Source organism: Cyprinus carpio, chromosome B11, assembly GCF_018340385.1.
Source record: "Cyprinus carpio isolate SPL01 chromosome B11, ASM1834038v1, whole genome shotgun sequence".
Taxonomy (NCBI): domain Eukaryota; kingdom Metazoa; phylum Chordata; class Actinopteri; order Cypriniformes; family Cyprinidae; genus Cyprinus; species Cyprinus carpio.
In genome coordinates this window covers 2,604,859-2,628,462 of record NC_056607.1, presented here as the reverse complement: position 1 = coordinate 2,628,462, position 23,604 = coordinate 2,604,859, and the positions used below count along the sequence as shown (strand labels likewise).

At 36.4% G+C, this 23,604-nt stretch overlaps 2 protein-coding genes across 7 annotated transcripts in view; one reads left to right on the top strand and one right to left on the bottom strand.

Moving 5' to 3' along the window:
- Positions 1–313: 313 nt before the first annotated feature.
- calcoco1b (calcium binding and coiled-coil domain 1b) lies at positions 314–17,428 on the top strand. Of its 5 annotated transcripts, none has more exons than XM_042733558.1 (14): positions 314–458; positions 1,249–1,408; positions 1,516–1,618; positions 6,541–6,749; positions 7,197–7,409; positions 7,520–7,668; positions 7,808–7,877; positions 8,044–8,298; positions 8,409–8,534; positions 11,288–11,350; positions 11,428–11,515; positions 11,620–11,765; positions 16,250–16,335; positions 16,529–17,428. In XM_042733558.1, the coding sequence occupies exons 2-14, from the start codon at positions 1,277–1,279 to the stop codon at positions 16,554–16,556; spliced, it is 1,668 nt and encodes a 555-aa protein (XP_042589492.1). In that variant the 5' UTR covers positions 314–458; positions 1,249–1,276; the 3' UTR covers positions 16,557–17,428. The 5 variants fall into 5 exon arrangements, with proteins under 5 accessions (XP_042589492.1, XP_042589489.1, XP_042589490.1 ...); XM_042733555.1 differs by having other exon boundaries at positions 16,220–16,335; XM_042733556.1 differs by having other exon boundaries at positions 1,244–1,408; positions 16,220–16,335.
- A 975-nt stretch (positions 17,429–18,403) lies between these two features.
- The window catches only part of rargb (retinoic acid receptor, gamma b), a 39,546-nt gene continuing 34,345 nt past the window's right edge, over positions 18,404–23,604 (bottom strand). The window contains exon 9 of one of the 2 annotated variants that reach the window (XM_042733554.1): positions 18,404–23,595. In XM_042733554.1, coding sequence (XP_042589488.1) covers positions 23,270–23,595 — 326 coding nt within the window. In that variant the 3' untranslated portion in view covers positions 18,404–23,269. The remainder of the gene's footprint in view (positions 23,596–23,604) is intronic. The other variant, XM_042733553.1, reaches the window with a different exon arrangement.

Sequence of the window (23,604 nt, the reverse complement as noted above, 5' to 3'; positions counted from 1 at the left end):
TCACAAGGCTCCCACTCTGCTCCATTAGTCCATCTTTATATAGTCCTTGTTAGGTTTAGCTGATTTTAGTTCCTGCCTGTACAGTAGGTTGGTATAACATAAACCAGACAGTTATCAGAGATCCCCAAAGCTGCCTGTAAGACAGAGTGATATGCATCCTTTACTGTGGTATAAGAGTGGTCAAGTATATTACTGTCTCTGGTAGGGCTTGTTACATGCTGTTTGTATTTTGGAAGTTCATGTGGGAGATTATCTTTATTAAAGTTTTGCTTTATAATGTTTTGGACTTCATTTCCCAGAGTGCAACAGAGGTGGGCGGATCATTGACATGTGCATTTGTTATTGTTTATTACACTCACACACTCAACTTAAGTCTCATCAAGATCATAGGCACACATACAAGGACATGGAAGACCTCAGGTGATCTGATTCTTCGATAAAACTAATTTTGTATTAAGGTAAGTGTAAAAATTATTCAGATATTTTAACTATGTTGTTCCTGTGACATTTTAAATGTATACTAAAAAACATTAAATTTTAAAAACATTTTTTATTTTTATTTTTATATATATATATGAATGTTAATTTTCCGCTGTTCATGAATAAAGTTTGGGTAGCTGAATTGGTAGAACATTCAAACTCAAGATGATAGGTTTAATTCCTAGGGAGCATGTATATTGAGAAAATGTATGGCTTGATTCCATTGTAAATTAATTTGTGAGAAACTGTCTACCAAATGTAAATAAATGTGTGAAATTAGTGACATTTCACTTACTGAAAAGATCATCATAAGTAAAGCATTTGCTGACATATTCAGGTGTCAATATATCTAAACAAGGTTTTATATCTAAAAAAAACTACAATGAATTTTTAAAAAAAAAAAAAAAAGGCCTGAGGGTCATATTTTATGTTTAAGTGTATATAAAATTATTAAATTAAAAGATTATAAATGTTGTAGATCATTAAACGATGATGAGTACAGGCTATTTAACATGACTGCTACTTCTGAGAAAACATTCAAAGAAAGAATGCTGTTACCCCACTCTCATGCAGTTTCACAACACATGGAAATCTAATAGCATGCGTATGCAGTGTCAAGCATTTCTGTAGTTTGTAGTTTAATGGAAAGACACTAAATATAGTTGACTACACAAACATGATTGTGTTGATTCACATTTCCAGTCACTTTAGTTATTTTGAAGCAGTGTTTTTTTGCACACTGTTTGACTGATTTCTTTGTCAGTGCAGTCATATTACCTGATTTATAGCCATTGCTATGGAGGAAAAGAGAACTGTGACTTTCCGAGATGTTTCCAGGAGCTATTTCTCACAGACAAGGGTGGACTGTCGCTACACTATAAGCAGTCATCACAGCTGGAGCAGTCATGACTGGATAGGTCTTTTTAAGGTAACTCCTGTACTGAATTAAACACTGTGTTTATTTAGTACAAAACAAAATATGTGGAAAGGATTAACCTGCAAAGCAAATACATTTTCTGTTATCTTATTTCACAGGTGGGATGGCTGACAGTGAATGATTACTACACTTTTGCCTGGGCTCTAGCACCAGAAGGGTACCAAACAGGAACAGATGCAAACTGTAGTGTGGCCTTTCAATGTATGTTTATATTTGATACATAATATACTATTTTATTTGTGTTTATTTATATACAGTAACCCAGTGTTTCTGAACCGTTTTCCTGAAGGCACATAAGTACACATTTTGGATGTCTCCCTTATCCCCATCCATTTCAAGTCTTGGGCTGTGTTCAAAATCGGTCCATACCCTTATTTCCTATGCCCTACATTAGTCCATTAATACAGTGCAGTTAAAGAAGTGAATGAAAACAAGTGAGTGAATTCTGACACTGAGTGTGTTGGAAGGGCTGTGTTTGCTCTTCAATAATCATTTGAAACTTAGGTAAAGAAAACATTTGACTTAAAATCTGTCATGGACACTAGTATGTATAAACCTTAATTAAACTATTTAAAAATCAGTTAAAAAGAAACATATGTATGTATATTTGCACAACCCTCACAGTGCATTATGGGTATTCTCTAGCCATTGAGTGTACATCAGTTTTACGCATGCTATTGCAGTGCATTATGGGGATTGAATAAGTGCACTCAGTAATGTTTTGGACACCACTACAAATGGCCACCCCTGTTATGTCTGAAAAAGGCGACTCGTACTTGAGCTTATTTTGATTTTTATTGTTCTCGTCTTTAACATCACTAAATTGTGTGAAAACATTGTCAGCGTCACTTCACATTCCAAACCCTTAAAGTAACCATTGTTCATTTTATATTATTAATTTAACAAACATTTTAATTCAACAAACTATCAGATTATTAGTCTAACTAAGCCTGTCACATTTCCCCTCCCCTTCCAATGAGCTATGTGTGAAAACATTGATTGCGGGGTCACTGGATGCTAGGGGCAGAGGGCAAGAACTTGGGTGTGAACCACATCAGAAGGGCACAGTACTTTCCTAAAATGACTGACATGTCAATGGAAACCATCAGATAGTTGGAAAGTGTGAAGCGTGTTTTCTTGTGTGGCCACTGAACCCACACCCAGTTCAGCAGGACAGTTATGGAAATCCGCCACTTTTTCTTTGCATTATATCTGCCCTGTGCTTTGAGCTCTTGTCCACGTATCCTGACTTACACCACTGGGTAGGGGTGTGCAGCGAAGCCAGTATTTGTATCTGTATTTGTATCTGTATCTGTATTCAGATAAAACCGGAAGTAGGTGGAGCTTGAACCAGAACTTTGTACAGTATTTGATAAGACCGTTATGTTTATGGTTTTACAGCCTATCTTTTTTTTTTCGTATCACTGAACAAATATGCAGTGTTTAACAAATTATTTTTTTTTTTAAACATCTTCTAACAGTTGGAGCCAATTTCCTTGTATAGGCAGTGCTTCGAGATGTAGTGCGGTTCTGCTTTGATCAACGTGAGTTTGAGTCCCAGCTTGGTGAACCTTTCGTGATCCAATAAATAGATATTTAAGTATCTAAATTAAAACAGTAAGGGTTCCTACGCAATTTAGAAATATGGAAATTGATTTAAGTCATTTCCAGGAAATGGATGGAAAAAGGCAACTGCAACACTGCTATTTTATCTGTGCTTATTTCATTCATAAACTCATTTAGCTACTTCACACACTTGTTACTGCATTGTAATTTTAGAGGATTATATAAAACAACATGAATTGCTGTGACTCACCGGTTCCAGCGGAGTTTCACTCCCCCCACCTACAAAAAAAGTATTTAACTTAAGTAATTTGCAGGTCTGGAAAACCTATGGGGAAAAAAGAGAACAGAGTATGGAAAAATATTTTGACTATTTGCCCTATTCAGTGTTCTAAAATATAAAATTTATGATTTCTAAAAATAAATTGATCATTTAAGTAGGAAGATTTCATTACAAGCATTTAGTGAATGAATTAATTCAAGGCTAACATTTCTTTATGCAGAACTATTTAAACGAGTCCTTTTTAACAAGTTCACTATACAAATGTGCATGTGCCACGCAAACAGCAAAAGTTAAGGAAACATGTAGGCCTAGTAGAAAATGTATCTGTATTTAAGTTGATTATTAGCCTATACTCTTAAAAGAGAGCTGGTTTGGTTTTTGAGAGACAGAGACGCGCAGAGACGGCAACGCGGCTGTTTGATTGGCAATCGCACTGTGCTTATTCATTCATGTATCATACCGTAGCCTATAAGGTTTAAATCATTGCCTTTTATATATACACAAATAGTAGAACGTGTATGATTTAAAATTTTAGGTAATATTAGGCCTACTCTTGCCAAGCTCTGATTTCTGAGAGATGCATGGAGTGGCAACAGATTTGCGCTCTTTTTATCCATAAAGTTTTCGTTCATTCACTTCACACACTCACTGAGTTGATTTAGAGGTTTGTGTAAAATATTGCGCTGATCATCTGGCTCACCTGTGAATCTAGCAAACACCAGACTGTGCTGCAGCCTCAGACAAATATTCGGGCAGAATTATTCGTTATCCGTTATTCGTTTTTGAAGCCATTATCCGTGCCTTTCCGAATAAGGTATTCAGCTTCGGGCATACCCCTACCACTGGGTTTCTACTGTGAGAAATAGGAGGGCGAAGTCTGTAGTTGTGGCATGCTGAGAATCTCTGTAGTGTAGAAGAGTCTAAAACAAGGCCCTGTTGAAAGAGCTGTCTTGAGCCAAGTAAGCACTCAGACCATTTTTCAGTGACTGATTAAATCTCTCTACAGCCCTATTTGACTGTGAGTGATAGTAAACTCTTCTTATGTGTTTGATCCTTTTCCTTTGGATGTAACTGGCAAACTCAGCAAACACTAGTTGAGGGCCATTTTCTGTTGTCAAGTTGTTTGGCAGGCCCCAGCTGGCAGAGAGCAACTCGATGCAAAGAGCAAATCAATGATGGAACTGGACGTAATAGAGCCCACAGTGCAACCTCTGGCCAATCTGAGTGTAGATTATAAACTACCACAAGGCAATGCAAATGACAGGGCACAGCATGGAGTCCACCACAGATTTCAAGTTGAATATGGTCCCAAGGTTTAGCTGGCCAAGGCAAACACCCCATTGGGCCAGTTATCTTTGTCACAAGACATGGATTACAGTCCTGAACAAGGTGCTCAATGTCTTTGTCCAACCCTGGCCACCATACAAGATTCTTACAATGCTGCTTCAAGTTTAACTGTGCCAATATGGCCCTCGTGCATCATGGCAAGTACTTGTCCTAGTTTAACAGGGATAACGGCATAGTGTCTGTGCAGCAGGCGAAGACTCTGGCACTTGATGTATAGCATCAATATTGGAGTGGAATGGTGAATGGCCTTCAGCTGAACCATCATAGCCAATTAAGTCAACCTCTGGTACCACAAATAAGCATTTCTCCAGATTAAATGTCAGATTATGTTGACTGAGTGCAGCACAAAGTGTCCCTTAAGCACTGTTTATGAATCACTGCATTCTGGGCATGGACAATGACATCATCAAGGTGTACTGTAGACGGCAATCCCAGGGGCACCAGCCATAATAGTGGACATGATTTTCTTTAGAAGCAGCTAGGGGCCGAACTGAGTCCAAATGGAATCCATGTGCAATGGAATACACCAACATGCATAACATATGCAGTAAGATTTCTGCGGTCTGGGTGGACTCATAAACAGTTCCTTTTCTAGGATATTGCTGCCATGGCTAGTAATGTGAAATGGAAAGTTGGGCAGGTCCTTGTTGCCATACTAGGCAGGTGTGTGTATAAGACAAATATCTTCTATTACACAGCTTCCATATGCAAACAAATTCAGAGAGGGTGGGTGGAGGGGCAAGCATGGCAGGTTCATAAGTGGCCATATTAAATAGTGAGACATAAGCCCCGGTGTCCAGTAGTAGGGGAATACAAGAATTGGCATACACTGAATGGATAATAGCAGGGGTTGTAGTGCTAGCACATGGATTTCTCTAAAGTGAGATCATCATCTTCCAGTAGCAGCTGCTCGAACGCATTTATTGTTTGGTTTTCCAATTAATTGAACTCATATCATCTTATCTGATAAAGTACCAAAATAGAACAGTTTTGCCAGCCCTCTTAAGCCAACAATTTATTGAAAAATCGACTCAATACCATGCGGTCTGTGTTGTCAGAACTGCAGCCATTTCTGAAGGAGACTCTTTTTTGCCCCAAAGTGTTGATTTAATAGTGTTATCGCAGTGGCATGATTGTCTGCGTCTCAGAGTGTGGAAAAACATGCTGTCATTCGGCACCAAGACAGTGAAGGAGTATGCCATTTTCAGCTACATAAGGACAGTATCTGGGCCCATTGCTAACAGGTACATTTCAATGGATGTTTTCCATTGCTCCTGTGGGACCATAGGCTCCACCAGGATGGGGCAAAAAAGAGGCTTGGGGGAGATAATGGGGACACGGGGAAAATCATCTGCCATCCTCGTCACCAGTTGTTCTGTCTGTAAAGACGACTCATATTTGAGCTTATTTTATTTATTTTTTTGTTCTTGTCAACCTCTTTCACATCACTGAACTGTCAGAAAACATTCAAGTGTCAACATCATGTCCTGTTCCAAACCCTTGAAGTAACCTACATTCTATTTTATTAATGTAGCAAACACATTATTTTAAATAACCATATTTTTTAGTCTAATTAAGCATGCAACAGTCCCCTCAAATAGTGTTTTAATTTAGTGTTTTAGCTTTAAAAGTGTGTAGTGTTGGTGTGCCTTCAGGTATGGGAAACACTGCAGTAGCCTTTAGTTTGATACATGTATAAATGTACTAATGTTGTCATATGTCCAACACCAGCAGAAACAGAAAGTGCAATAACAACTTCAGTTCTTGGTAGAACAAGAACACTCATTTGCCATCTGATACTTTATAACTATTGCAACACTACTGCAAGTGCCTGACATCCTTAAGGCTGTATCAGGCTGTTTATTTTTGTCACGTGTTTTGGTTTTTGGAGTTTTCTGATCTTTATTCCATTCTTCCTGCCATCTTTCAGCGTCTTATCTACCAAAACCTGGTGGGGAGGCATATCAGTTTGCTTATGTGGATGAACGTGACGAGATATGCGCAGTCAGTTCTCAGTTTACTTTTTGTGCTCCAAGACCTCTGGATGAACTTGTTACACTAGAGCAGGAGAAAAATGGCGAGGAAGAGGAGGGGGAAGATGGCCTGCTGGTGGTGGTGCCAAAGGCTCTGATCCTGCAGGTGGGGCATTCTGCAACAGAAGAGACCAGAACAGATTTGACAATAACAGCTTTTCAATTACCCTAGTTAAGATTTGGATACCCATCCGTGTTTAAAAATGTATGCAATATATAACAAAATGATAGCAAAACAATAACAAAACAAAGTTTGGTAGGCTTTGAATTATGAAATAATTACTGGAATTTGTTAGTGAAAACTACACCTGTGATTACCCTTTTAGGACAACTGTGTAAACTCAAGGGGAAAGGTGGAGTTATTTAGGGTATAGTATAAATGACAGATATTCTGTATAAATCTTACTGTATTTAGCAATGACATTCAGATATTATATAAGTGTGACTTTAGTGTCCAAAAACATTTTAGGCCTGTCGTATCTGTCATTCTGTACAAAATTAAATTTTGCTAATCATCTGCATTTGTTTTTAAATATTTCTGTTATTTCTACAGGATCTCTTAGAAGGATGTCAGCATGAGTTACATGAGCTGCGTAAGAGGTTTGAGGCTGCTGATGCTGTGGTCGAGAGAGAAAGGGAGAGATGGAAAGCTGAAAAACATGAGCTTGAAAGAGTAAAAAATGAGATGAAGTGTCAGATTGATGAGCTAAAAAGCAACCTGAGGCAAAGCACTGAAAAAATTGAGGAACTCGAGCAAAAACAAAAGGTAGAAACAAATTTTTGGTCATGTTTCTTGATCACCACTAATCAGAAAAAAATAAGGACACAGACACCTGCTGTATATGAAACTTTAAACTCTGGTATATTTGCTATCAGGATGTGCAAAGCACTCATGAAAACATGGCTGCTGAACTCAGTGGGCTTCTAGCAGAGAAAGATAAAAATCATCAGCAAATCAAAGAACTCCAACAGGTTGATGCCACTCTGACTCAACAAAAACAAGACATAGAGGCCGAACTTGACAGGTGATTTGGGACCCATGCCAATCTTTACTATAGTACAATTATTCTTTATTTATGGACTGTTAATTTATCTGGATTTTAACCAACTGGTTAAATCAAATAGTGTTTAAGGAAAAGAAAAAACAGCCATTTTTCTCTGCAGAATGAAGGAAAGAGTTAAAAAGATGACCACACAAAGGCGAGATGAAGAAAAGGAGAAGAAAGATTTGCAGGTGAATTCAAATAAGATGTATTCAACACTACCAATTACAATCTACATTGCAATATTTTCTGCATTCTGTGAAATAATTATGAATAATGAACTAATTTGTTTTTACAATTTTAACTAACTAGTATTACATGGACTAGATTACATGTGAATTAATATTTTCTCTCCAGATAGAGAATAAGCAGGCACATGCTGAGCTGCGGACCTTGCAGGAGCGTCTGGAGGCCAGTGAGCGTAGCACTGAGGCCCTCCGCAGGGACCTGAGTGAACTGGGCTCCCTGCAGAGTCACAGCCATGCAGAGCTGCATCAGGTTAGGCTTCAGTCTGCACAGATGAGTTTACAACTGTCCCAGGCCAACCTGTCACTGCGTGAGGGGCAAGCCACCTGGGCCCAGGAGAGGGAGACTTTAAGACAAAGTGCAGAGGTAAGAGAGACATAAGTTATAATAAGAATTCTCCACATTTTTATCAGTACAGCCACAACACCACTAGTAAGTACAGTATGTGATTCTCAACCTCTGTGCTCTTGTTAAAGTTGGATAAGGATCGTATTCAGAAACTGAGCCGTGAGCTTCAGAAGAAGGAAGAGTGGCTCCAGGAGGAGAGAACCGAGCGAGAAAAACTGGAAGTGGAGCTGGGGAACGAGAAGGACTGTAACCGGGTAAATACTCCATGACACGTGCATGGCCTATAATTAAACTTTCACATCAGTCAGAGCTTTCTGGATAGCCAGCACATACGTGGGTCAGGTTACTGGTCTTGGAGCAACACCAGTATGAGGCAAGAGTTGCTTTAAAAAACTTGTAAATAAGCTGACCGAAATAGATTTGAAAACAATATGAAATGCATGTGTATGTTTACAGAAATGTTTTCCCCCTCATCATTTATGTTAGTGGATACCAGGCACACTGGTTAAACTGATTAATAAGAAATACTTAAAGGGGTTAAAGGGGTAATGGCATGAGGAATCCATTTTTTTTTTATTCTTTGATCTCAAGTGGTCACAAATACTACAAGTTTCATGCATCAAAAAATAGCATTTGTTGAAACCGCTTCCAAAATGTATTGTGCTTCAATCAGCATCGAAAGCAATTCGATGCATAGAAAGCAAATATGTGACCCTGGACCATGAAACCAGTCTTAAGTGTCAGTTTTGTATGGTTTATTAGGATAGATACAACTATTTGAAAATCTAGAATCTGAGGGTACAAAAAAATCTAAATATTGATAAAATTGCCTTTAAAGTTGTCCATGTTTTTATATATTTACAGTAGGAAATTTACAAAATATATTCATAGAACATGATCTTTACTTAATATTCTAATGATTTTTCGCATAAAAGTAAAATTGATAATTTTGACCCATACAATGTATTTTTGGCTATTGCTACAAATATACCCATGCAACTTAAGACTGGTTTTGTGGTCCAGGGTCACATATATGCACCCAAACCCAGAACATACGTATTTACAGGTAAACCCCCAGGAAAAAAAAAAAAAAGTGACTTTTAATGTTCTGTTGACTCATTCAGACATAAATAATTTGTGGATGCTAGCTTGTTGTCAAACATTAGCTGATACCAGAGGTCTTGTAGTTATCTTTGAAGCTAGCCGAAGTAAATATTTGCCATTGATCAGAAATCGGTTACTTGGCAACTCACCCATGCATAAACACTTCTTCACAATGAATCTTCACAATCTTCTATCTTCGGGTATCTGGTATAGTAGCTGAGGTCTTCTACATCCCTAGATGTAGAAGTGGGCTGGTGTTGAAGAAATGCAAAAAGTTTGGAAGAAAGGTTCATGATACTTTCATCTGAAACTTCCCATCATGGTCCTTGAGAAATAATCTTTGGTACCATCTTGGGTATCTTGACCCATGTTGAGTAATATTACACCGAAAGTACTAGTGTGAAAGACCCCTATGGGGCCATTCTCATGTCGTGTCTTTTGCACGCTCAAGTTTTATATTTTAAATGTAGACGCATGCCAAGCACACTCATAAAAGAAGCAACAGTGTTGAGATGCTCAAGTGCTGAACCAAGACTAGACCAAAGTGTCAGGCTCCAGACCCCATATCCTGAACATACATAAGCGCATGATCAGGTAACCAGAACCGTATACTTCCATTAGACCAGCGGTTCTCAATTCCAGTCCTCGCGCCCCCCAGCTCTTCATATTTTGCACTTCTCTCTTTGTTATTAACACACCTGATTCAGATAATCAGCTCGTGAGCTCCGTGCACAGTAGTCCCTACTCCCTACTCCCTGAGCAGGGGAAATCTGTTGAAGTTTACCTCACTTCTGAACATTCATTCACGGATTTGCGATGCGCAATATCTTCACACACAGACAAGTGTGACATCATATACCTCTGTAAATAAATACAATTTAAATTCATGTCTCGCACACTTCAGTGCACTTTGAATGGAACATATACATTTGCTTTGAACTGGAATCATGGCGGAATATCCTGTGATGTCCACTTCGCAGGGCACTTACAGTACGTTCAAATAGACAGACATCTGAAGCGATAAGAGCAACATACAAAATGTGCTGAGCAGGGGGTCTCGAGGACTGGAATTGAGAACTGCAAAAAAAAAAAATAGAAAAAAAACAACCACAGAACAAAAAAAAAAAAATAAAAAATAAGAACATTTTTAGAATTGACTCTACTGTAGAAAACAATGCAAAAACAGGATCCATTTGGCATTAAGAGTTTGTAGTCAGCAAAAGACTCTATCCATGTAGTCAATGCAAAAACAGATTTCGATTTGGCATTTGGTTAAAAGAAACAAAAGAAAGTTGTTACCCCAAATATACTTCAACCATATCAGTAGTTAGAGACACCAGGGTGATTGATGTTGTCTTCAGAAAGTCAGTTCCAGGAATTAAAGGGAATGTCAAAAGTCTATCATCCATATATAGGTGTTGTGCGACCTGTGTGGTTGTAAGCCTGATAAGTCTTCTCCCACTGGTTGCTGACAAAGTGTTGGCTGACAAGGACATACCATCAAAACATTATGATCATTAATAAAAGAGAGTAAGAATATGGTGGAAAATGTTTTGAAAACTTCTTGACTGTTAAAAAAAAAAAATAAAAATAAAACCTTTACTAACATTATATGTGAACATATTAAAAAGGCATGTCATGACCCCTTAAAATCAAAATAACATTAAAGTAAATAATGTGAATTTGAAAATATTTATAAACGTTTTAAAGTCTGATATATATCTTTATTCATGGAGACACAAATAGCACCCTAGACCCTTAGTATTTTTTGATAATGACACTTGCATATTTTCATGATAAATACACTGAAAATTAGCCCCACCACAGACAGCATAGAATGTGATGTATGAAGTTTTCACTGTAGTCTTTGGATATTACTGCATCATGTGTGTAAAACATACAGGAACTGAGAGCCAGTCTGAGAGCCCTGCAGAAGGAACAAGAGCAGCATCAGCTGGAGAAACAGGTGAAACCATGCTTATTTCTGACTGGTGCTATCTCATCTGATGCCATGCTGACTGGTAGTGTTTTATTCACAAACAGGAGCTCTTAGATCATATCCATGTGCTGGAGCTGAGACTAGAGACAGAGACAGATGCTAAGTGGGCTGAGGCTGCAGCTACTCCAACATGTCAGTCATGTCGTTTCTTCTTAAACATTGTGTAGGCATACAAATAAGTTTAGTAAATGTAGTTCTAGTGATACTGTAGTAAATCTTCTTCTTATTTCTTGCAGCTAGCATTGATAGCCCTCCATCAGTTGAAGAAAAGCCACTGCAAGAGTCTTTATCTGAGCAGTCTTTATGTGTGGCAGATCATGAACAATCCAGCTTTCATGCATCAGCAGAGGAAAGCCAAAAGGATAATGAGATCGATATGAGGGTAAGTAACAAAAATCAATGCAGTTCACTGCGCTCTCTCAGCTGGTTGGGTGCCAAGACCTATATTTATTTAAACATTGCAGAGCTTGGTCTGCACTCTGAAATGTTTTGTTTGAATTAAAGCACGGGATAAAAGACAAATGTTTCAGCTATCTGCTATTGTCAGTGTGGCAATGATTATATAGTAATCGACAAACATCAGGTGATAATAATTAATAATTATTCAATCCACAGACTCCAGCTTAAAATGAAACCTAATTAATTGTAACAATAGCACAATGGTTATGAAAGTTTATTTATTTAGTTATTTTTGTCTGATTTGCTATTGTTTCCAGTAATTAATCTTTGATGTTAAACTGTAGATTGATTAATTATGATCACCTGATGTTTATTGATAAGTCATTATCAATTAACTTATTATTGAGAAACAAAGAATTGTCAGACTGACAAAGGCCCACAGCCAAAATTTTTGTCTGCTTTAATTCAAATAAGTTTTTTTTTTGAGTGCAGACCAACCTTTGCAAAGTATCACAAAAATGAAATTTGCTTAAAAATCAACCAAAACTTCAAAAAACATTTAAAAGGGATTTTGCAACAAATTTACAAAAATTTATTATTTTCAAAAATATCCAAAAATGAACCAAAAATTTTAGTATGATGTGGTACCAAAATAAAGTGAACCAAATCTATCTACAGTGCCCTCCATAAGTATTGGAACAGTAAAGACAAAATTGTTCTGTTTGCTGTGTAGTCAAGAAACCTGTAAATATGATTAAATGATGAATATGAGAAAAAAAAAACTACAGAATGAACATTTAAGAAATGTAACCCCATTGTTGTAATCTCTCTTAAGATGTGGTATCAGATTCGAAAGGTCTTCAAACTTCCTTAAACATGTTCTCTTACTCCTATAGCCTATAACCACGCATTCCCTCCCTCGCAAACAGACAAAACTTTTTTATCATGGAAAGAAAACGGAATTGTATCCATAGGTGATTTATACATTAACAATGTATTTGCTTCTTCTGCCCAGCTTAGACAAAAGTTTGGACTACCCCTTTCTCATTTTTTCAGGTATTTACAAGTACGAAGCTATATTAAAAGTAATATACCTAGCTTTGAAACCTATAAACCCCCTAAACATCTTTATTATTGTATGACCTCTGAACTTAACATGAAGGGGCTTGTTTCTAATTTTGTTGAATGCTTAAATGACTCCAGAGTTCCTCCTACACAACATTTAAAGATGTCCTGGGAAAAAGGCTTTGGTATAGATATTTCAGAAGACTCCTGGGCCGAGGTCCTCCGGGGTATTAAGTCTTGCTCCATCAGTTCTAATTTTCAACTGATACAATACAAAGCTGTGCATAGATTGCACTATTCCCGTACAAAGTTACATTCTATATATCCCTCTGTCTCACCTCTGTGTATTAAATGCAAGTCCAATGAGGGCACACTGGCTCACTTATTCTGGTTCTGCCCAAAAATATGTAAATTCTGGTCTGAGGCCTCTTGTAGAGACCTTTATCTTTAAGATGTTCTTCATGATCCTCTTGTTGCAATATTAGGCTGGGCCCCTTCTTTAGAGACCTTTAGCTTTAATCAAATAAAGACGATACAATATGGGATGACAATAGCGAAGAAGGCAATTTTGTTGACATGGAACAAAGAGTTTGTACCTAAATTTGAGATGTGGCTGGCAGAGTTTAGCAGTGTGCTACATATGGAAATGATTAGATATGAAATTGCTGGTAAACATTTTAAAATTTTGGACTTATGCTCTAATGGGTGTGGTACTGTAGATTATATAGCGTCTTGCAGGGTGCAATAACTCACTTTTTTCTATAACTGGGTAATCATTGGTACTGGCATTTTATTTTAAGTATTTGACTTTAATGTATGTGTATGTAGATGTTTATAATGTGTATTTGTCCATAAGTATGTATGGATATTGTATGTTTCTGTGTATATATGAACTCATACATATGTATATATAGGCATTTATCATTATTGTTGTGGTTTTTTTATCATTATATATTTACTTTATTTATTTGTTACTTATTTGCTGGCATGGGGTGGGGGGTTGTTCTGTAAAAACGTGAAATGCTTTAAATAATATATATATATAAATAACTACAGAATGTCACATTTTATTATTGGGTGAATCAACACAAAGATGTTTTACCAGCTAAGAAGATCAGCACTTTTAGAGTTACATCACCCTATCTGATGTGAGCATAAGTATTGGAACAGTTGCCTCACAGGTCTTTCTAAGTGTTCAGCTGTGTCCTGTTGCATTAATTCTTCAGATATTAAAATCAGGGAATGTGTCTTATCAGTTATATCCACTGATTCTGCTTTCTAAGTCTTGCATTCGATGATGACACACACAAACCAGGATGAAGATGAGGAAGAAAAGAAAGCAATTTGGATGCTAAAAGAAAAGAGGAAGTCAATTAGAACTATAGGAAAAACAAAGGGCATGAAGAAATCAAGAGTTTGGAAACTACCGGCGACAACAGCAACCAACAACGACCTGATCTGAGAAAAACAACAGTAGTTTATGACAGACAAATCATAAAAGCTGTGAAAATGAACCCTAAAATACATGTCTGTAAAATCACCAACAACCTCCAGAAAGCTGGGGTGATGCTCTGTCAATCTACAGTCCACAGGAGAATTTGACACAGAATTACAGAAGCTACACAGCAAGATGCTAACCTCTGATCACCACCAAAAAATAGAAGGGCAAGATTCTTCACAAATGTGAGCCAGTAGAGTTTTGGAAACTGAGTTGATGGAGCAATGAGACAAAGATTTTACCTAAGTGATTGGAAAGCAAAAGTGTGGAGAAAAAAGGGAAAGGAACTGCAAATGATCCTAAGCATACAACCTCATCTGTAAAGCTTGGTGGAGGTGGTGTCATGGCATGGGCATGCATGGCTGTCTCTAGAACAGCTAGAACACTTCATTTTAAAGATGACTTAATGTATGATGGCAGTAGCAGAATGAATTTGGAAGGGTACAAAATCATCTTGGTTACCAATATTCAAGAAAATGCCACCAAGCTCATTAGAAACACTTCATATTGGATCAGGACAATGACCCAAAACACCCTGCAAGTTCAGTCAAGGGCTTTATAAGGGCAAAGAAATGTAAAGTCTTAGATTGCCCAAATCAATCTCGAGATTTAAATCCGACTGAACATTAAATTCACCAGCTGAAGAGGAAAATAAACGCAGAAACTCCCCAAAACAAGCAACAGTTGGAATTGGCTGCATTAAAGGCTGGAGAAAAGCATTTCAAATCATAAGACCAAGAGTCTGGTGATGTCTATGGGTTGGAGACTTACTGCTCTGTTTGCATGCAAGGGATCTGCAACTAAATATTAGCTTTTTATCTTTTACATCTGATTTAAATTTAACTGTTCCAATACTTATGCTCACATCAAATAGTGGGATGAACTCTAAAAGTGCTGTCCTTTTTATTTGGTAAAACATGTATGTGTCGAAAGACCTAATTATAAAATGTGACATTCTGTAGTTTTGTCGCACATTCATCTTTTAATCATATTTGCGAATGTCTTGACTCCACAGCAGAGAAAGCAATTATGTCTTTACTGTTCCAATACTTATGGAGGGCACTGTATTTCCAACAACTGCAAAACTATTACAAATATTTTGCAACATTAATTTGCTTTCTTTGCAATAACTTAATAACTACAATTTGTCACAATTTCAAAATATACAATGGCACCAAAAAGTATTTGGATATTTTTGGACACCCATTTGAAGATGTCTGAATTTCAATGCGTTTGGATACAAAATACGCTGGAGCTGTTGAATGAGATTCATTCTTCAGAGCCACTTTTTAAACACTTGGTTTCTTTTTGTAGATGGATGTATAGTCAGTTTCCATCAAGTTCACATTGGTATTCTTTCAGGATAACCATTTTTTTTATCTTTTATTAGCATAAGAACATTGACAACCAGGAAGCGCATATTTTGAATAATATATCCTTTTATTCTTCTAACTATAAGTACCAACTACATGTCAACTACCATTCATTAGAGTATCAGCAGACTGTCTACTTAATATCTTATAACATTTTATTTTATTTAGTTTTCCCCCAAAAGACATTCTATGAGTAACTTTTGCCCGTACATGCACATTCTACTAACCCTAACCATAATCGTAACTGATATTCTAAAGGGAGTTTGTTGAGATGTACAAAGTTGCAAAGTTACTTATAGCTAAAAAAATGTCTGAATAGGACTGTCAAAATAAAGTGTATGAAAGTTAAAATAAATGCTATTTGGTTTAATATTTTCACATATAATTCAATGATATGTATATTTTTATTTGTGGCTCAAGTGTCCAAATACTTTTTGGGGAGAAACTACATGTTCCACAGTTACTACTGTATGCACATTCAAATAAAATCGTTTTAAATAGCTTTCTGTGTACCCAACCCCTTACAAAAAGCAAGAGGACCTAGAAGTGGAGCCTTATTCCAGTGTCATTGCTGACAAACCTTTACTGCTTTCTGAACACAACAACAGTGTATTCAGGTGATTATGATGCACAGATTCAGGAGCTTACCTGTGAAATCAATCAAGCCTGCTAATGTCGGTGTATTTCAGGAACACAGATTTGTTCCCTTTTCAACCATAATAAAAGCATTTGGAAATGTTACAGCTTGCAGTATGTTTCACACAGATTCACCAAAATCTGAGATAACAGTGCTCTCTTTCTCCCCAACAGTGGTCTTGCTGATGCCCCCATGTGGTGAACCAGATGTGGAATAGAAATGAATTGTGTGCAGCTTGTTTACATCAGAGCATGGTCATGTGCTCCTGATCAGTGTGAAATATCAAAACAGTTTTCCAAGCTGGCTTATTTTATAGCCAGTGTGTTATCTAATATATACTAAAAGTGTAGGTGTGGGTGTTCCAGTAGTGTGAATTTGTTTGTTTGTGCCAGTATGAATTTCCTCCAAGAGTAAGGTGATATACAGGAAATTTAGGTATGTTTTCTAGATACTCCATTTATAGCATGCATGCATACATACATAAAGGCAGTGGATTGGGTTATACTTTATTTTAAGGTGTCCTTGTTACAGTGTAATTATACATTTAAGTACTGAGTAATATTAATTAACTACATGTACTTACTATTTGGTTAGGGTTAGGATTAGGGTTTGGTTAAGGGTTACTTGCGTGTAATTATGCATATGTTATTATAATAGTAAGTACATGTAACTATTAAAAAAAAAAAAATAAAAAAAAGAAATACTGTGGATTGTTATATTTTAGATATAGCATGAATAAGTCAGGTGAGCTGCAATTTTAACTAATGAGATCATTACATTATGAAATTAAATAACATTAAAGAATTTTATTTTCTTGTTTAGCTAGGTGTGCTGGGTATAGTTGCCTGTTCTATATCACTTAACAATGACGTAAGTGCATTCAGGTGCTAAGTTTCCCTTTTACTGTAGGTGGTTTTTATTGTTTGTTTGTTTGTTTTTTCACAAGTAAATCACAATTTTATCACACTTTGTTCTGTTCATAGTTTGTGTTGCTGTTATGCTATCCATTCTTGATCTAAAGTATATGTGGTCCTCAAGCCTGGACAGTTTGACATTAAATTCTTAAAACAGTACCTTGTTTTAATGCCTTCTCTAAACTTTTAACCATTGAATAAAAAGCAGAGTGATGGCCCTAACTTTGTTAATTAAAATGAGGGAAGGTGTGTATAGACCCTCAATGATTACACCTGTCTTGCACCTCAAGCATCAGTCCTTTACCAGATGAGCATGCTTATGCCAGTCTTATTCTTTTACCATTATTAAGTTTTCAGGGCTCTGCTGGCTAAACTTTCCAGCATTAAAATAAGAAAGAAGATTAAAATCCCCAAAATTAACATTTGCTGAAAATATACTTATCCTCCAGCCATCCAATTTGCATATTGTTTCTTCGTCTGAATAGATCTGGAGGAATGTAGCATTACATCTCTTGCTCTCCAATGGATCTTCTGCAGTGAGTGGGTGCCTTCAGAATGAGAGTCCAAACTAATTATGGAGAGTCCATAATCCATAATAAAGCTTCCTCCAGTGAAATCTATTGGTGAGACAGTGATGTATTGCTACATTTCTCTAAATCTGTTCAGATGAAGAAACATAATCATATACATCTCGGATGGCCTGAGGGTGAGGACATTTTCAGCAAATTATAATTTTTGGGTGAATTATAACTTTAAAAAAGTGAAAGATGTACAGCTTGTAAAGCTCAAGCAGAAAATTCTAGGAAAATAGCCATGGTTCATGAAAACCACCTTTGTCTTCAGCATATTAACATGTAAAAGTGAAAAGTGAAAGTGACGTGACATACAGCCAAGTATGGTGACCCATACTCAGAATTCGTGCTCTGCATTTAACCCATCCAAAGTGCATGCGTGCATGCGCGCACACACACACACACCATATTGTTGCAGCACCCGGGGAACTGACACACACACACACACACCACACACACACACACAACCCCAGTGGGCAGCCATTTATGCTGCGGTGCCCAGGGAGCAGTTGGGGGTTCGGTGCCTTGCTCAAGGGCACCTCAGTCGTTGTGTTGCCAGCCCGAGACTCGAACCCACAACCCTAGGGTTAGGAGTCAAACTCTCTAACCACTAGGCCACGACTTCCCAGTGAAAGACTTCCCCTTTCTTGCATGTCCTCACTGTTTTACATTACTGTATTACAGTAGCCTTATTTCTAGCATTTCAAATATACATGAAGACAGAGGCACATAAAACAAGTTACTATAGAAACAGCCCTTGAGGTGGTCAGATAAATGAGGCCAGTAAAGGCTATAGCTTGTTAAAAAAACAAAAAAAACAAATTCAAATAATAATGTGAAGCACATTATCGATCTTGTTCAAAGAACATTAATCATAGCAGTCATTTATTTAGTCTTATTCTTTTTGCCTGTATTTTTGTTCTCTATTTATTATAAAGAATGACCCTCCTAACCAAAAGCATTTCTGGTGTGGTGCCAAGGAGTCTAAAACAATTGATGCATACTGTATCTTCCGTGTTGAGTCTAGTTATTTTCAACAGAAGCATTCAATGAGAGATGCGTACAGTACTAACTGCCTACTGTATGTTTTTGCTCTAAAATCTCACTGTATCCTTTTGGCCCATTAATAAATTGTGGAACCTGCGACTCACAAATATTTTCTATTATTAAATAATATAATATGTAAATATAATTTCATATAGTAAAGATAACATTTTAGTAATGAGATCCAGAAGCGTTAAATACCTTTAACATGAAGGTGGATCGTAACAATATTGAGTTGTCTTGTAGTAATTTGAGCTTTATCTTCTCACAGTTTTCATACACTGCACTGCATTGGAGATTTCGTTGGTCACTAAGACTAAATGTGGAAAGCAATCAAGCATAAAATCCATCTGGTTTTATCCAATAAACATTTAGCAACTTGTTATTGAGCAGAATGGTTCTTATTGTTGAAAAGCTAAGCATTTTATTTTAGAAGTACAACTCCCTGGGTAAAGGCCAGGTGCCTCATTTATAAAATGATGTACAGAAACCATCCTAAAATTGATCTTATGATCATTTCTCATTTCATCATTTATTGAACAATTTTACTCACCAGGGGGCAAATTTGTTAAAAAAGTCTGCAATGGCACAGCATGAGATAATACAGCAGGATGAAACAGAATCTGGATCTATGAAACACTCCCAGTTAAGATAAATGCTTTATAAGAAAACACAAAAAGTTACCTCTCCTAGTTGAAGAGGAAAGTATGACTGCACAGAATTTGATGAGAAATTTCTTTATAAAATCAAAACATTTGGAAAACAAAGTATTTTAAAAAAGAATGTAGCCAGACATTATGTGGACATCATTTAAAGTCATTAATACTTAAGGACTTTAACTTGCATGTACAGTAAGATTCTTGTAACAATTTCCATAAGTTGTGCAAGGCATTTGGAACATTTTTTGCAAGGCACATAACCGAGACAAATGCTAAAAACAAGAAAATGCTAAATTAGAATGGGGAGATGGGAGATGGGACATGGCGGAAAATATACAAACAAACATTAAATGCTATTATATTTAAAACATGTTGCTAATAATAATAATAATAAAAACAGATATCCTTTTTACAAGAAAGAACATAGTTTGTGAAACCATAGTTAACGACTTTTAGTAATTAGAACAAAAAGAAGAAAATACAAATGAACAAAGATCAATACAAATAATTTTGTAAAATTAAAAATATGCATTAAAACACAAACTTGTCTGTGTATTCTTCTTAGCAGTTCTAAACCTTAACCATGTTTCCTATGTTTTAAAACCCAGAAGAGACCAAGTCACAAATAAAATGACAAATTTAGCAACAAATAATGCAAAAAAAAAAAAAAAAAAAGGAATATACACATATTCCAAACCACCAAGGAAAAAATTGACCTCTACTGCACTAAATGGCAAAATACAAGCACAAAAGATAAACACTATTTAAGAAATAAAAAAAATAAAATAAAAAGCAAAGTCTTGAATTAAATCCAATATCTCATTTTTAATTTACGAAACAGACACTGAGTCTGGAGGGGAAAGAAAGTATGCCAAAAAACATGTGCTCTGATAATTCGCAAAAACATTAATATCCCGTGGCCTTCTTAAATTACACTTTGCCATGGACCGCTACATTAATACATTTATCAATGCTAAACTGACTTGGAAGGGTTAATGCATTTATAGGGACTTTTATCATATTTCCAGAGACGTGGCTATTTTCTCTTGGGAATAACATACACACATATGTGGATGCATGTACATGCCAAAACAAAAACTGCAAATTTGTCTTTGGTCTGAGAAGAGATCAATTCTGTTGAGTAGCACCGTTTACTGCTGCTGCTGCTGCAGGCCATATTTACCCTGTCACATATCCGGATCAGTGCATTTACATGAAGCTGCTAGACATTATGATCACTGCAGATTTATCCAGCATACTCTGTGGTAATCATGCATTCATTTTGTTCTGAGATCAATGGAAATGATCTCATTTTGTTGTCTAAGCACATCTACGTTTTGGTTGATTATTAAAATGGCGATACATACAGACAAACTCCTCCACACTGTGAGAGGATATCAATAAGAGATAGACAAGGAATTATGGGAGCGGTCAAAAACCCAGTTCATAACATGCATCACTGACTACAGACAGAAAAAAATGTAACAAGACGAGGATAAATAAGCAATAAATAAAAGAACATGTATGGCCTATGATGTGTTTATGTTTGAAATTATTTTAAGAGAAAACATTTCAAAACAAGTCAAAAAGTCTGAGATGTCCTCTTGATGTATTAAAATAAAATGGTTTGCAGTAACACAAAAATAGAAAGATAAAAGTAAAAAAAGAGATATCTTTACAGTTTTAAGCAAATAGTATACAAGTATGCATGCACGCAGCTTACAACCTTAAAACATATGGCTCTATCCCAGATATCTTGCTGTGCTGCTTCTATATATCAGAACATAATCAGAAGCTTTTGAGTTGTTTTGGTAACACTGTTCTGTCATGTGAGGAGGTATAACGTTGTCATCAGTGGCGTGCACAGACCTTAGCAGGGCGGAAGGACAAAAAGGATACTGAAAAAATGCTATAGACTACAGAACTCACTATAGAACTAATTTTGTAGGGTGCTTTTTAATCAAAAACATCCTACTCTATGATAATTCTCACCTACAAATAATTGTTAACATAGTAATAGCATGTTATTAATACCATAGTACTCTTTGAAGTTTTGAAGCACATTTGTATTAAAATGTAAACAACATGGTATATGAATATGGTAATCATTCAATACCATGGTATTAACATGCAGGTGTTATTCTGAATGATTACCATATGTATAAATACATGGTGATCCAACACACGTCAAACAATGCTGTTATGGAGTTTAAAAAAAAATGGCTTATTGGTTATGGTTAATGTTAGGGTTAAAAAAAAATCTTTGGTTGAATTAGACAACTCTTCCATTATTTATGATATGAATTGTACAAAGCGACCACTCTTATTTTATCACTCTTATGAAGCCGGTAATTCTGTCTGATTTAATCAAAATTCGATTTTTTTTTTTTTTTTTTTTTTTTTTTTATATATATAGTTTGATGAACATCTATCAAAGCAATTCAGTCACTTTCTGAAGCCTCTCCAATCTGCTGGAGCTGTGAAACTCTTTTATTATACAGCTCAATAATTGTAACATTTTTCTTTCACACCTGCAAAGAAACTAATGTATTTATAGTCAGTTATTACGAGACTGAAAGGAAACAGTTTGTGCACACCACTGCTCATATTTGCTGAGATGCTCGGCTTATGTTTGACACTCTAGAGTTCTTCTTCTTCTTCCTTTTTTATCTAACGTATCAGTGTGTTATTGCTTTTAATACCTAATCACACAACTCTTCTAAATCCCAGAGAAAAATGATACATTTTAGCTTTCAATGTTACTTTTTGCTTAATTATATAGAATAGCTGAAGATAAAATATATGTATAGTGCATGCATGTTCTGTGACATGTAGATCACCTTTGGTCCTTGATTTGCCCTGAGTGAAAGGTTTGATATGTAATAATGTGATGTAGTCTTTTTTTCAATCTTTAAATTTCTTTGTATAAACTTCTAATGCCCAAAACCTAAAGTTGGTGTAAGTGTCAAATTTAGATGTAGAGTTGTATGGCTGAAGGGCTGGGAATTTGAAGTGTTTCGTAAAGAGGCATGTCATCAATAACACATAATAACACATAGAAAGAAGCACAGAGTTGCTGAAAATATTCACAATAAAATATAACTGAGACAATGAAACATCAAGAGTACAAAGTTACATTATGTAGTAAATGTATGTTTTTGGACCATTGTTTTGAATTGCTTATTTACTGTATGTGACTGTTTGCAGTTCTTTTTATCTTTTCCATTGATCAGTTCTGATTATGTATCCACATGCATTCATTAAAAATGTTTCCCTTACAGAACAAGGCTTTGGGATGCATTCTGAAATATTTGGCATCTCCAAATGAAGTACAAAATATGCATACAACAAGTAACTTCCAGATATGGCACCATGGCGTATCTTTCTCTGGTCTTGCAATCTTTTTCATTTCTCTCTTTTTAGTTAGAGAAACACTGTCTGAAGTAACCGTGTTGGCTTGTTCTTAAGGTTTTCTCTTTTTACGGTTCATTGTTACTGCTTTTGAAAAGTTGAGGGAATCCAGATGTGCAAAGTTGTGCATGTTTTTTGTCACATGAAGCTTATTTTTATCATTATTTTATTTTTTATTTTTTGAGTCATTATTGGAAATTGCTTGACTGAATGATTTTGTTTGTATCAACTGATCAGGTGTCTGGAATACAAATGTTGTCCTCTGTTATCTGTACAGTATGTATCAGACCCACATACATACTGTCCTCCGGCAGTCACTGTGCTCTTCCAGTCGCACTCTTCCTAGCTCCACCCATGTCCACTTGCAGGAGTCCCCATTCCTCATCCTCGCTGTCCCCTGCTCGGTCCCGTCCCTCCTCTGCACACTCATCGTCCTCATCCTCTTCATCCTCCAGAGCAGATTCCTCATCCCTCTCACGTTTGATGGCCTGGATGGCTGGAGGTGGCAGGGGGGCAGAAGCACCGGTGTCTTTAGAGTCAGAGCTCTCCTCAAAGGCCTCAGGATTCTCCAGCATCTCTCTGATCAGAGGAGGCATGGGGCCTGGGATCTCCATCTTTAGAGTGATGGCTCGCTCTGCTCCTAAACAAA

What these genes read in the sequence shown, in the direction of transcription:
- calcoco1b (XM_042733555.1), top strand. Translation starts at nt 1,277, where the DNA reads ATGGAGGAAAAGAGAACTGTGACTTTCCGAGATGTTTCCAGGAGCTAT. An exon ending in ATAGAGGCCGAACTTGACAG is followed by an intron (nt 7,669 to 7,807) that starts GTGATTTGGGAC and finishes TTTTCTCTGCAG; the next exon opens with AATGAAGGAAAGAGTTAAAA. An exon ending in GGCTGCAGCTACTCCAACAT is followed by an intron (nt 11,516 to 11,619) that starts GTCAGTCATGTC and finishes TATTTCTTGCAG; the next exon opens with CTAGCATTGATAGCCCTCCA.